This window comes from Echinococcus granulosus, assembly GCF_000524195.1.
Source record: "Echinococcus granulosus chromosome Unknown EG_S00020, whole genome shotgun sequence".
Taxonomy (NCBI): domain Eukaryota; kingdom Metazoa; phylum Platyhelminthes; class Cestoda; order Cyclophyllidea; family Taeniidae; genus Echinococcus; species Echinococcus granulosus.
In genome coordinates this window covers 648,653-662,368 of record NW_020170400.1, presented here as the reverse complement: position 1 = coordinate 662,368, position 13,716 = coordinate 648,653, and the positions used below count along the sequence as shown (strand labels likewise).

Genomic DNA, 13,716 nt, shown 5'->3' with positions numbered 1-13,716 from the left:
GATATAATCATTCCCCAAGACAGGGGCAACAAGTGTATAGCGTATTTCACCTGGTCTTTGTAGTAAAAATGCAAATTAAACAACAATTCTATAAAGGTTTTCAAAAGTATTGTTTTAGAGTTTAGTTAGGTTTCTTTCCAATTTTTGTACCTTACACTATGTGAACCCTCTCCAAGAGTCCGCATAAATTTCCCCCACCCCAATTTTCCATTGTTTTGCCATAAATTCGTGGAATAATTTGAACGAATAATTTTGATTTGTAAGGTATTTCGATGGAACATTAAAGCATTGGATCGCTAGACACGCTCAAAGTGATTTTTCCTCTATGAGCAATGTTTGAAGGGGCTGCTAATCAAGAAGATATCACATCGTTTACGTTTCTTTAGAGTAATAAGAATCCACGTTAAATCATCTGTGGTATATGATTAGAAGAACGGCAATTAAGCCTAAAGGAAAAAATTCATCCTTTTTACAGAAAGAATATTTGTCAGCCTCCATTTGAACACTGCAATTTTTATATTCTCTGATGGGCTTTTGTAGTTTGAAGTCAGATTTTAACTCTAGGTGGTCATATTTACCAAGAACGTGGATACAAATCTGCTCCATTCTTTCGGCTAGTCAACGAAGCAGAGGAACTCAGGAGGAAAACAGACAATCGACAGGGGTAGGCGAAGGCGGTAGGACGGCAGATGACCGTGACAGCGTGGACTGGAGGCAAACGACGCAAGGACGAGTATAATTAATCTAATCTCCCATCATCCTACTGTCACAACGATACAAACACACGGTGGCAAGGATCGTAGATGAGTGGAAAGAAGAGGAGGTGGAGAGGCCGGAGAAATCACGTTTGATTAGACAACTGGCAGTTTTGCGAAAAGCGGTAATGTGCTGCAAGCCTGCAGATTTTTGATGCGAGAGGGTAGTGCGGGAGGAAACCGTCATGCCTTCTGCCTGTCTGCCATTCAGCCTGCAAAAACATGTGGATAGAGAGGGGGACGTTTCACTTTTAGCGACGATGACGATGTCTCCTTATCTGCCACCTCAGACCGATCAGATGTGATTACTCGAAGGTAGATGGGGTGGACGAAAAGGAGTAGGGGTAGGGGTAGAGGAAAAAATCTTGACAATGTCAAGTTAAATCAGGTTAAGAAAAGGAGTCGTGGGGAAGGTAGGGGAAAAGTTGATTTAAAAATCTAAACAAAGCGATTTTTTGATGCATAACATTGAACGAAGTACATACTAATTAACGCACTGTTTACGCCGTCTAAGAGTTTATTGTCGATGTCATTATGGTAGTATAAAATATATTTTGTAGTTGTTAGAAGGAAGCATCAATGCCTGACATCCCTTTTGGATTGATGCAAGTCTGTTGCAAAGTCCGTTTTAAAAAAGGATGTTGTTTCTAACAGCAAACCTTATTATGGAAATTCGAATTTCTACTTCATTTTACTTTCCGTGTGATTGGCTAATGGTAATCTTAAGAAAACCTGATAAGCACTAAGGGCTACAGAGTACAAGGATAAAAATAACAATTCGACAGTACCGTCTACACTACTTCCCCCTTCTGAACCTAATGTGCTAACCTTCACATGGATTAATTTCTTGGTTTTGTGTAGCAAGAGATGCCGTATTGCATGTGGGAATACAAGGGGGATTTTTCTTCAGCTGGTTCCCAGATCCAACTGTTTGTAAATAGCTTTGCCCTGTGCGTTTATAGGACATATCAAAACATTAACCGTAGTTTTCTGGAAATTAAGAAAAAAATGATTCCCAGTAAATGAGTTGGTGCATGCTCCAGGCATGCGGAGTAGGCATGGAGTGAACTGGTTTAGGATGGACAGTGGTATAAAACAAGGGCTGCCATTTTTTCATCGTACTTCAGTCAGCAATCAGCAGACACTACTTAAAAAGGTGTCTAACAGATTTATAGACTTAAAAACTTGTTCTCACCTGCTAACTCATGCGACACTAATTTTTTACCAACCACGACTGTCCCGGTTGCCATTCGCGTAACGAACGACTTCACTTTCTTGACAAGTTCGCCTTGGGTACTGGACTTACGCATGTCTATGCTTTTAGTACTCACAGATAATTACATTTAACAAAATCTATCAGTTTCCACCTTAAACAAAATTTTATTAACCTTTTGTTGATCACCGGGTGCAATCTATTTCTAGATTTGTTTACCTCCTAACCTTTTCAGGAGCTACTCTGGTGGTATCAAGGGGGAATATTTCCGAGATTTTCATCTCTCATTAAGGATATGATTAATAGGTGACTATCCTTTAAAACATTCTGAAAACTTTTAACGGAGAATAATGTGTTGTGTACGACGGTTTTCATAAGAGCTCATTGACGGAGCCAATTACGCTAAATCACGGAAAAAGTAGTCAAATTCATATATTAATTTGTTCGTTATAGTTGCTTATCAAGTAATGAATGATGACTTAAGAGCCATAAATATTTCACAAGTCACTATCCATTTCTCACTAGTTTTGGTGACAGTTGTTAGGACATTAGGCAATCTATAATGACAGTACAAGGCTCCCTTTTTTTTAAATTTGTAGATGATATTATTGTTGTCACTAGCCCAGTTTTGACATAAATCCCGCCAAGTTTCTTTAAAAATCTTCTTGTATTGATTTTGACTTATTCCAGGAATCAGCAAACAAATCTGTAGATTGACTACTTTTCAGAATATTTCACACATGAATATTTCATAATTCTGCGAATAAGCGATTAGGCGAATACATCTTACTCTATTTATCCACTTACTGTCTTAACCGTAATAACTGTTGACTGACCTGTCATTACATCAGAGATAATTGATAGAATGTCTCTAATTACAGACAAGTTCATATCAGATCAAGTCATTTCAAATAAAGTTCATTCAACTTGACCATGTTGTTGGAAAAGAGCATGCTTTCACTGGACAGGCCGAAATCGGAGTGACATGTATGATTGGCTGATAATTGCATCAAATTTCCCCCTTCTTCTTGAAAAATCAAGGAAAATAAAAGTTGGTCATTTATTATTTTTACACGGAGTCACAACGTTAATGATGCATCTGTGTTAAGTATTGGTAAAGTAATTAACAGAAAAAATGGTGTAACGTCCTCTCCTTTAATAATCGCGAATTTGACCGCATGATTAAGCGATGGAGGGAAAACTGAAGATAAAAAACCAGTTTTGTACCGTGATCAAAGGGTATTTTGAGATAGTCCCGCCCAATTAGTAAAGATTAAACTTTGCCTTGTGGAAAGTAGAAGACACTGAGGTTCCGTGCTTCCCGAATGAGAATTCTTAATAAAAAATCAACCAAAATTTTACTAGCAAAAAGCAAACTTTATTTTGTAAAGTAGCAGATATTTTTTAGAGAAGTGATGGTGCGTTTCTAGCCGATGCATTTGAAAAGTAAAGATCTCTCAGCTCGTCATTTAAAACCAGATTTTTCCAAGATTTATTAGACTACGATAAAAAAATACCTTAGTTTCACTGATAAAAGCATCTAAATAGGTCATTAAACATTAAATTTCACAGTAAATTTTAATAGTGTGATAAAAATGTCAATCACTAAGTTTTCCCAATAACTTCTGAGAGAATCAGCCTAATGTGCTCTTATGTTTAGGAATTTTAAACTCCAAAGTTTAAAGTATAAATCTGGCTTAAATTTTGCCTCATATAAAATTGAACCGTGATGCAATAACGGCTCATCACAATCATATGCTGGTCAGTTTTTGACTCTGTTAATTACCTGACAGCCCAGTCCGTCAATCTTATGTCACTAAGAGAAAAAACAGAGAATGGGAATTTTTCAGCCAAAAAGCAGTTTTTCTGACAGATATCCTATTGTAAGAAGGCATTAATCACACCGATAAGATTTTTCCATTGAGATCTCACCTAAAACTCATTCCACCAGAAGTGCTTACCCCTGACATTTTCCGGCTTGCTTTCGTTACTCTACCAAATTTGATTAAAAAAATGCGCTTAAAAGTGATTCGATGCGTAAAGGTTGCATTTAGCCCTCCTAAATTGTGCCTAGTCAGCTATCAATCAATCTAGTTTGTCAGGCAGTCATTGATTTTTCAGAATAATCTCTCTTTTTTTATCTGTGTTTTGTTACCCTTGAATTACACTTAATCTACCCCTGAACATGGATTCTCAACGGGATATTGATAGAAATCAACATCACATGAACACTAGTAAGAATTATGGAATGAATTTAAGACAAAGTAATCGACTAACTGAAGTATTCCTATTCTCCTTCGGCTTATACCGCACCGTTATACCAAATCACAGCACTTACTTGTCACTCGCCTACCTCCCTCGTTTGACAGATTTGACCTGGCAATCTGCCACACCTGCATGGGGAATCATAGTTGAGTCCGTTTCATCAGATATCCAAAACTGTCACTTTTCGTCTGGTATTGGGAACGCAGATGGTCCATCCAATTAGCTGGATAGGAGACTGCCCATTATCGGATTGATCGGTAATCAGGCGACTGCATCTAACCGCATGCATTAAGAGAGAAGAAAAATAAGCTTAGCTTGTAGAATAAAAGGGTGTTTAGTTAAATCGTGTATTTGATTACCTAGACCTTTTCAGTCTTTTGGCATTCCAGTTATCCACGATCCTCTTCATCAGGCTCTCAGGCTCTTCTACACTTTGATATGTAAATGATTTCCAGATTGTTGCATCAACTAAATCCCTTAAAAGTAACTAGAGCAGTTCAGTGATAAAAGTCTTGGAAAATTTGGCTCTAAAAGAAGGACATGAACGTCTTTTCTTTTAAAATGATACTAATTAGAGTGCCCACTGTGGATGATCGTGTCTAGAAAGACTTACAACGGAAGAACTTTTGAAAACACGCCAGTCTCTTTACTACTGGTAAGATTAGGCTAAGTGTAAACGAACCCAAATCCTCCTTGTTGCAATGATTGAAGAGATTATTGTGAGAATAAGGTGACTCTCTTCTATAGTACAATTTCATAGTATTATCAAGTATCTTGCAGCTGATACTAGTTCACTGTTAGACTTGCAATGGTTAAAGAATAACAAGATCATGAAAAATGTCAGGGATGACGAGTTGGCCACAAATTGAAACTAGGCTATCTTACAGGCCTCTCGTCCATCATAACCTCTGCATTTAGACCTACTTTCTTCAAGAATTACTTAGAGGCCTTACTTGGGCTGTTGGAAAGGATTGACACCCTTCGCATCATCTGGAAGTTGGCAGAAAGCAAAGGGAACGGCACGATAGGAGAGCCCACTTCGACACAGCTATTTGCCATAGGCACTAATTGATGTGGCCAGTGCTTTAGTTAAGGTAGATAAAGTGACTCTACTTTTATCTCCTTCAAATGGAAATACGTAAACATTTTAGGGCATCATCAAACTTTTAAGATTGGTGAGTTTCGCGAGCAGTGACAGTCAAGAAAACGACATATCTAGTCACCACTGCACTATCACAGATAATTAATTTTAAGTTATTATTGTTAGAAGTTACCATAGGTGAGCACTTACTATTTTGATAGGACCATATTGTCATTTATTTTAAAAGACAATATACAGGTATTGGACACTCCTTAGCCTGTTTCCCTTTTTACTAAGAACCGTCGAGTATTTGACTAAAACGTTATTATTTTTAAAAATATTTTCTGTTTATCAGTAAAAATTGGATTTAACAAGGAGGATAAAATTAGATATTTTACTAACCAAGTGGGTGCCGCATTTTCTTACTACAAAAGTTAGACATGAGTGCCTAAAAAGGGCCTTTTTAGTATTAGAAAGTAAAACATTGTACCTCAATGCCTATTCAATTTAACAGCTTTTGCCAAGACCCGAGAATAAATATTTATGGTTAGGTTTCCAAGAACACAAGTATGGGCTCGTCTGTTTTTGCAACTAAATTGAGTTGAAGACGAAATGTAAACAATATTGTTGAACTGACTCTGTCGATTCTAAGTTAATAAGCTCACTTCCTATTACCAAAGAGCCTTTCAGTTCACAATATTTGGTTGCAAAAATCCGGTACTCAGGAATTATTATAAGGAGTACTGGCTATTTACCAATGCGGTCTTTCAGAGGCCTGTTGATAGACCCTTGTGTTTGTTATTCTGGATTTGATAGTCTGTTTATGTGAAAATGGCTGTGGATATTTGGAGTTAACTTTACATGTCAAATAAGCATCAAAAAACTGAACTTTAGCTGATCAAATTGCTTAGAAAATCATTAGAATCCCTTGAAGTGGTCCAATATTAGTGCCACTAGACAATTAAATGCTTGGCATTTGTTGGAAATCGCTGTAAAAATAATGGTGATTTGTATGTGGGAGCTTTGAGATGCGTTACAATCTGATGAGACAAATAATAGATAAATAGATAAACGATTTATGGCGTGATCTATCAGGGCAATGATAAGGGAAATTTTCTACAATCTCTTAATTTTTTATTTTTTTTTGTATTCACTGCTGCCAACAGCTTCACACTTGTACACATTTTGAGGCTAGGAAACTCCCGTTGCAAGAAAATTAAATGTCTAAAAAAATTGCGGCTTTTGACCAAATATAGTAGGTTGGCAAGGAAAGCAACGACCAATCCTACTTATAAGTTTCACAGTTTCTAAAAAGGATTCAGTACGTTGATCCAAATTATTGTAAAACTTGCTGAGTAACTTTCACGAATTGACAGTTACCCTTATGAGGAAAGCAAAGCAATTTCCCATTTTAACCTTTCTTGAAGTTGCAAATTAATAGTTTTTTCTACCCTAGACTGTTGATTTGATTAGTTTAAAACTTGTTTTAATCTTACCACATTTCGACATATTGAAAGCATGTTAATGTCCCACCTTGGCTGCACTGCGGCTGAATAAAAACAAAATTTAATATTGTTCCATTCCGAAAATTGCCCCAGTCTAACCTTTTTGTGGTTATTTGCAACCTTCATAGTGTTTTGTAGCACTAATTAAGGCCGTGTGATTAGAAAATTTTTGAATTAAACACACAAACGGTTTTTTAAATTTTTCATTAGAAATACATTTTGACTGGCTTCCATGGCTTGTGTTCTGGTTTGATCAAATTTATGCGGTAAGATAGCTTCCTATAAAATGGATGTTCTGCAAATCCACAGTAAAGCGGAAGTTGAAGTTAACCGCTACTTGATGCTCCATCCGGAGGGTTGCCGAAAGATACCTCCCACCTTCCTGAAACTGACACCTGAATGCTCCCTGGTCTATCTGTTCCCACTGGATGTTATGTCCTTCACCATTTGTCACCCTATTTCTCCCTCACCTCCTCCTCCCCCACCCACTTTGACATCTTTAATGTCCAGCGAAGTTTATAACACAGATCCCATCTGGTTGTCCTATTTATTTAAATTTTAATGTAGAATGTCAACCACAAACTCTATTGCCTTGACCTAGCGTTTTGTGACATGGTGATGTCTCAGCTATTGGAATCTGAGTCAGCCAGGTGAAACCACCTGCGCCCCTGAATTAGTTGAAATGTAAGCTGAGCAAAGAGGACGAGGTATGTTTTCCCATGGCACATAAGACAACCCGCTTCACAAATAGGAAAAATTAAACATGCCAAAGGGGAATCTTAAAAAACACCAGCGAAATCGAAATCCAACCAAGGTATTTAAGTTTGCTGAAGACGGGGTAGAGAGCACATTTCAAAATAGGACTCTTCTGAATAGTTGTTTCTAATTTTTATTAAACTCACTTAGCATCTACCTTACACCCAGATGGTAATACTGCTATAGGTGGATTTTCAGTAGGGCTGACCTATCCCAAGGCATTCGGCCTCACTGCGCAATCTAACCTATAAGCTATCTTGTCACCTCGCGTACACAAACTTTCCAGAATTCTATTTATTCATGAATGATTAAGTTATGATGTATTAATCATTTTCATCGAAAGCTTTGTACACTGTGTAACCTTAAAACAGATTGTGCTGATTATAAGCCTAGGTTAGAGCGTTCTACAGATATGACTGTTGCACAAATACGCCAAAGACAAAAACCACCATAACTGGGCTTGTCACTAGAGTACCAATTTATGTCCATTATTGGAACTTGTATCACTATTACTAGGTGTTACTTCACTCTTCCTGCTTGAATATCCTGAACCCAGGACTTTCTGATTTTGTTCTCAAGATAAATTAACAGCATGTGGAATTCAATGCCTGGCATCATGGTCTCTGACTCTACTCCGAGTACACTCACTTGACGCTTACTAGTGCGCGTGACACTGCGGTGATAGCATCTCTTATTGTACCTTTAACCTTAAAAGCCTCAGTTTAGCTTAGTCTTATTTAACTTTGCCTTTGTATTTGCAGCTATAATGTGGTAACTGAAAATTTATTGCTGATAATGCGCTGTTCATGAGTTCAAAATTGGGAATACTACACAATTAATGAGTACGAAAATGTCCACTAGGCTGTAATGATCGGAAATTGGGTTGCCCCGAAACATGAAGGCTCAAATCAAACAGGGATTTTAAGCTTCTATTAATGTTTTCAGTACGGATAATGGAAAGAAAGTTAACCTTGCAATTTGCTGAGGTCAAGACTATTAGCATTTTTGAAGTCACATGGAAGCATCATCAGCGTAATGCATGAAAAATACACGAAAGTCGATGTGATTTACCTCTGAAGATTCTCTTTTTTTCTTGTAAGCAGCGTTTTACTCGAACAGGTGCAGCCATCACTAATAATGGCTAAAAAAATCTGAATCAAACATATTAATGAAAGTCCACAGACATGCAATAGCCTCATCGCTTTTGCCTCCCGCCTCAGACTTCAGAGCCATGGATTGGAAAGGCTGATCAAAGGAATTTTATACTTGTGCAGCACGGATAGACTTACAGATTATCAAAGTTTTAGGGGGGATCAGTGCTTGCCATCGCCTTGGCGACCAGTAACGTCCACTTAGCCAAGGGGTTGATATTGACTTACCTTTTGTCAACCAGACGGTTCAATTAAGTAAATGCGTGTTAGAGGTAATAGTATTTAATCCTTGGGGCATCGAATAAGCTTATTCACCTCTTGCAAAGCAGTTACTTTTAAAACAACCAACATGGTTTTTGTATATTTTTTTAAAAAGTATAAAATTAGGCAGTTTTTGAAGTGTTTTTACTCTGAATGCAAACAACATGGTCCTAGACACCTCAGTTTTGACCTTACTTTTAATAATCTCATTTGGGCTAATTTTTAACACTTGGTGGAATATTATCTTAAGTCCATGGTGGATAAGGATGAGAGGCATTTCAGTCTAAAGCTCAAATCTTTCCACGTATCACTTATTCGGTAATACGTGATACTACATCATCCTGTAAGAATTAGAAGTAGACTTACTCGCAACAGGTTTATCAGTTCTGACTGTTTCTGAGGTTGAGGTTGCTCTGCCACAACTTTGATTTGTACCACATCATGGAGGTCGATGTCAATCAGCATTTTTTGACGTTTAGCAAGTGAACAAGACATATCCATTCTGCAACACGCACAGACGCATAAAGCTAGCACAGCATACTAGTGATAAAGTGGTGCGTGCCTTGAAAATGCTGAATAGTGTGCAAGTGACTTGTCTGGATGATATGTTTATTTGCCTAACGTTGCTATGCAAGAGCCTTTTTTCTTTACCAGAAAGTTAGTGGGGAAGCGTGTTACAAGAGCGTGTGTTTTTATCAACAGAAAAATGGTCTTTGAAACCCCTTCTTAGCTGTTACTGCGTTTAGCAACTACAAACCTAAACTTCACTTCAATTTTCTCTAATATCGTTGATGTAAGTGAATTGGTTCGTCATCCACATTAGACATTACTGAGGGCTCTTGACTTTTTGGCCTCCATTTAATGTGTCAGTAACCAAACACACTTCCACGCAACCAAGAATGAAGAGTCATTGGAAACTTAATGAATGAACAATTCATTATTAGAAAGAGTCTGTGTAAGCAATACTTGGAAAGTACATTCTGTTGGCAGATGCTATCTCGGAAGCCTTTGAGGGTTTTAAATATAAATATAAGGCAAGTATGTTCTAAGTAAGAGGGAAGTGAAAGATCCCCACAATGATTCCCTGATTTAAATCCAAAACGAATCAAGCATGTAAACAATGTTATGCACTTGCCAAGTCCCTGCAAGTAACAGCAATTTATGTACTGAAAATGTAAGCAAAGAAATATAACCAGATTTTGGGATCCAGTCTCAGATACTTATATGTTGATGAAAGGTGTCAATTACAACTAGGTGATAAATAAAGTAACATCAAATATAGATCTATAAAAATGTTGCCACTTTTGAGTAACAGAAGAGCAGGCTTTATTGAGGTCATATAAAATAGTGGTAAACTGTAAGTACAGGAATCAGAATCGTCTGCTCAATCATAGCCCTTGTCATGTTTTGAGTGCTGTGAATTGGTTACTCATCTGTTCCCGCCCTCACAACCCCATTCCAGCAAATTGCAATCAACCCCTTGACCATAATGAAAAAACATGAGAGTTTCTCAGCACCTCTAAGAAACTTTTAAGAAATTTACGATAATTTTGCGTTTCTGAGGCTCCAACGGAGTCACCTAACTGGATGTGTTTCTTTGATAACAAGAATCGGACCCTCTGCGTTCCTACTCGATGCTGGTTGGAGTGATTGGAAATTCTGCGGTCTGCGATTGTCACCGACGTTAGGCCGTCTTTGAAGCATTTACATAACTCAAAATGACCTGATACTGCTGGGCCTGGGGTCATCAAATTTTAGTCATCCTGTGGTTTTCCGGTTTGACTCACTGTATTCGTGGTAATTTTAAGTATGCAAAAGGACGGGCTTTCGTTAACTACAGTGTATGGTCCTCCACAGCATCAACTCTTTCAATGTCTGCAGAATTAAGTGCTTCAGTTTGACTTGAATGTCTGTCTTAATCACTTACTTGAACAACCACTCAACAGTTCTTAGCTTCACTTTACCTGCACACTAATTAAGACTTAAAGAATTGCCATTGGCACTGCTAAAGTTGACCACTGGTTAGCTGGCTGGTGCCACTCAAGCCACTTTTTGACCCAATTAACGTCGAACTAAATCATTCCGTCTCATTTCACCGCTGATGGGATGTGACACCTACACCATATTGGACGGCATGTTCGGCTGTCAGTTTGTGTTCACGCTAGTGAAAGTGAAGAAATGAAGTGACAGCAGTTGGTTTGTGTGACTCGTGTGACGGGTGACCGCAGGCGGAACAGCGGTCATGCAAAGTTGTTTGCTGACTATTTTAGCTTTCTCCCCTGTCTATTTGCTATATCATTGCGTTTTTTTGCCCTGGTCGATTGGACCTCCGTATTTTTTTCCCGATAGCGTATTAGCTGGATGAGCGGGAAGAAAAAAGGGCTCCTAATTACCAAACTGACTCCTCACTTACCTCCGCGATGATACCAATGATCTTTGAGCACACCATCTATGCTTCAAGTCTTCCAGCCTTTTTATAGGTTAATGGCAACTTATACTCTTTTCAAAGTAAATGGCAGGTTTAGCTGGTAATTCGGAGGCGGTTTAAGTCTAAATAAACCAGATGATCCAAAAACAGCAAACCTTAATAGAAACTTTAACTGTAACTTAAAACACGCAGTCAGTTACGGAAAAAAACGCTTTGTCATCAGGACCTCTGAGTAAATTCAAACCTCACAGTTAATAAATTTTACTGAATTATGACTCTTAAAAGACATAGTCCTATAATTTTTAGCCTTTGGAACTCACACAGCCTGTTTGTCAGCGCCGCACCCATATGACACTGGGGTTTTGGATCTGAGCCCGGTATTGCAAATGTGTGGCATGAGCTCCTTATATTTTAAGGTAATTTATTATACCAACACCGTATGCAAAGAGATCGGATAATTTTTAAGCAAGAGTTTGGATAGCATAGCAGTAAATTTTCCTCAGAGACCCTGATAATAAATGTATTAATGGTGCTAGTAGGAAACATTAACTGCAGTCTGAAAATATGATGCTTCTTGATGCTTCAAGGCATGAATTTACTAACCTAGAAAAATGATAGGTCAGTATTCGAATGTCAAAGAACTTTTAAAGCAAATGGAATGAAACTGGGGTGAAATCTTGAGATGCTACTTTATGCTAATAGGATGTAGATTTTAAGGGCAAATATTCCTACCAAATGCTACTGTGCATATGAAAAACATGGTGGAATTTTGACCAGCCTTAGATAGTATTGTCCAGCAAAGTTCCTTCACTTTAGATTACTATCACAATACTTGATAGATGGCTCTCATAAATCACTGGAAAATTGTCTTTTAATGACTAATGCAGGATAATTATCCCCTTAGACGGAGCTAGGATCAAAATAGTGGCTATTTAGATGGGTGATAGGTTTAATTATTCATGGGAAATATGCGGTTCTTGTCAGCCTTCCGCATTTAATACTTTCCAACAATGAGGTAGAGGTTTGCTTATCCCGTCCACGGCCCTAGTCTATTCTTTGTAATATAAAAAGGGACACTCTCCCAAAGGTACTATTCGCAAAAGCAGATAGAGTACTTCCTGCTTAAATTAGTCCATACAACTGTGTGGTGATGGTGCAGGTAATGAGACGCTCAGTCTCAACTATGTATTTTCCGATGGTATTGACGTTTTCAGGAGGACAGTTTATCTTCACCTCATTAGCAATCTCAGCTATGGTAACTATGGGATCCATAGAAGTCCTTTCCGTAAAAATTGAGTATGTGAGAGGCTTGGCCGCCACATGATTTGTCACGGAATGGCACATGAAAACAGTGATTTCAAAAAGTAAACTCATTTTGGGTGCCAAAACGAAGTTGGGCGAGTTTTTCTACCATGGTTCTGTCACACTGGGAAAATTTTCGTCTACCGAAGTCACTTTTAAGGCACAAATTCGACGAAAGACGTTTGTCTTTTGCTTTTTCTAATCAGCTGCAGCACCGAGAATAGCATTTAAAACGAAATGAAGGTTTGGCAGCTGTATAGTATCTGCTTGGAGCTTGTTACTTCGTCATCCTCAAAGATATCTCAGCCATTGTGTTGTCGAAAACAAACTTACTTCCTCTCTTGTCTAACTTGTGACGTCTTCAGGAGTAATTTTGCAGTTCCATAAAATATGAAGAAAATAAGTCAGTAAAGAATGACTTTTGACGAATATATGCTTCACTGTCTGCGCCTGCCTGCCTGCTTGCATATAAGCAAGATTTTAAATCTGCCACCTCTTAGCTGCCCATAATGGCACACTTATTACAGCTACCGCTAAAATATGCATAAATACACATACATTTAGAAGGTAGCAAACAGACAAGCGCCTGTCCAAATGCTGTCAAGTTGGCGGCAGCAGCGAAGAAGAAGGAAGAAGAGGTAATGGTGGAGGAGGATGAGTGGGTTTGATTGGAGTGGACAGTGCCCTATACATTGGCGCCCCTGATTGTCAAAAGCCTGCTAGGCGAAAGAAATGTACCATGACGTGACGTGACGTTACTGCTGATTCTGTTGCCTCTGCTGCCGCTACTGCAGCCGCTGCCACTGGCGCTGATGCCAATGCTGCCTCCTCCTGACAGACGCATGATCATGAAGCCCTGGCCGTTAATGTCAAACTGCCGAAAAAGTGGCTTCGTGACAGTGATTTGACGTGCCTGAAGATGCCTTTTGCAACTAAGAGGGAGGGAGAAAGGAAGAAAGGTATGGGGTGAAAACTCAATTAGACCCTTAAGGTCTCCTG

At 38.4% G+C, this 13,716-nt stretch overlaps 2 protein-coding genes across 2 annotated transcripts in view; both read right to left on the bottom strand. All coding sequences in view use genetic code 11, as the record gives it.

Annotated features, from left to right (window-relative positions):
* Positions 1-636: 636 nt before the first annotated feature.
* On the bottom strand, positions 637-9,488 carry EGR_03718 (hypothetical protein; the record flags this gene model as incomplete). Its single annotated transcript, XM_024492967.1, has 4 exons — positions 637-708; positions 787-967; positions 5,187-5,281; positions 9,354-9,488. The coding sequence occupies 4 exons, from the start codon at positions 9,486-9,488 to the stop codon at positions 637-639; spliced, it is 483 nt and encodes a 160-aa protein (XP_024352624.1).
* A 365-nt stretch (positions 9,489-9,853) lies between these two features.
* Positions 9,854-13,716, bottom strand: part of EGR_03717 (hypothetical protein) — a gene marked incomplete at both ends in the record, with an annotated part of 8,984 nt that continues 5,121 nt past the window's right edge. Inside the window, 2 exons of the mRNA XM_024492966.1 lie at positions 9,854-10,153; positions 11,660-11,708. Of these exons, the coding sequence (XP_024352623.1) occupies positions 9,854-10,153; positions 11,660-11,708 (349 nt within the window). The remainder of the gene's footprint in view (positions 10,154-11,659; positions 11,709-13,716) is intronic.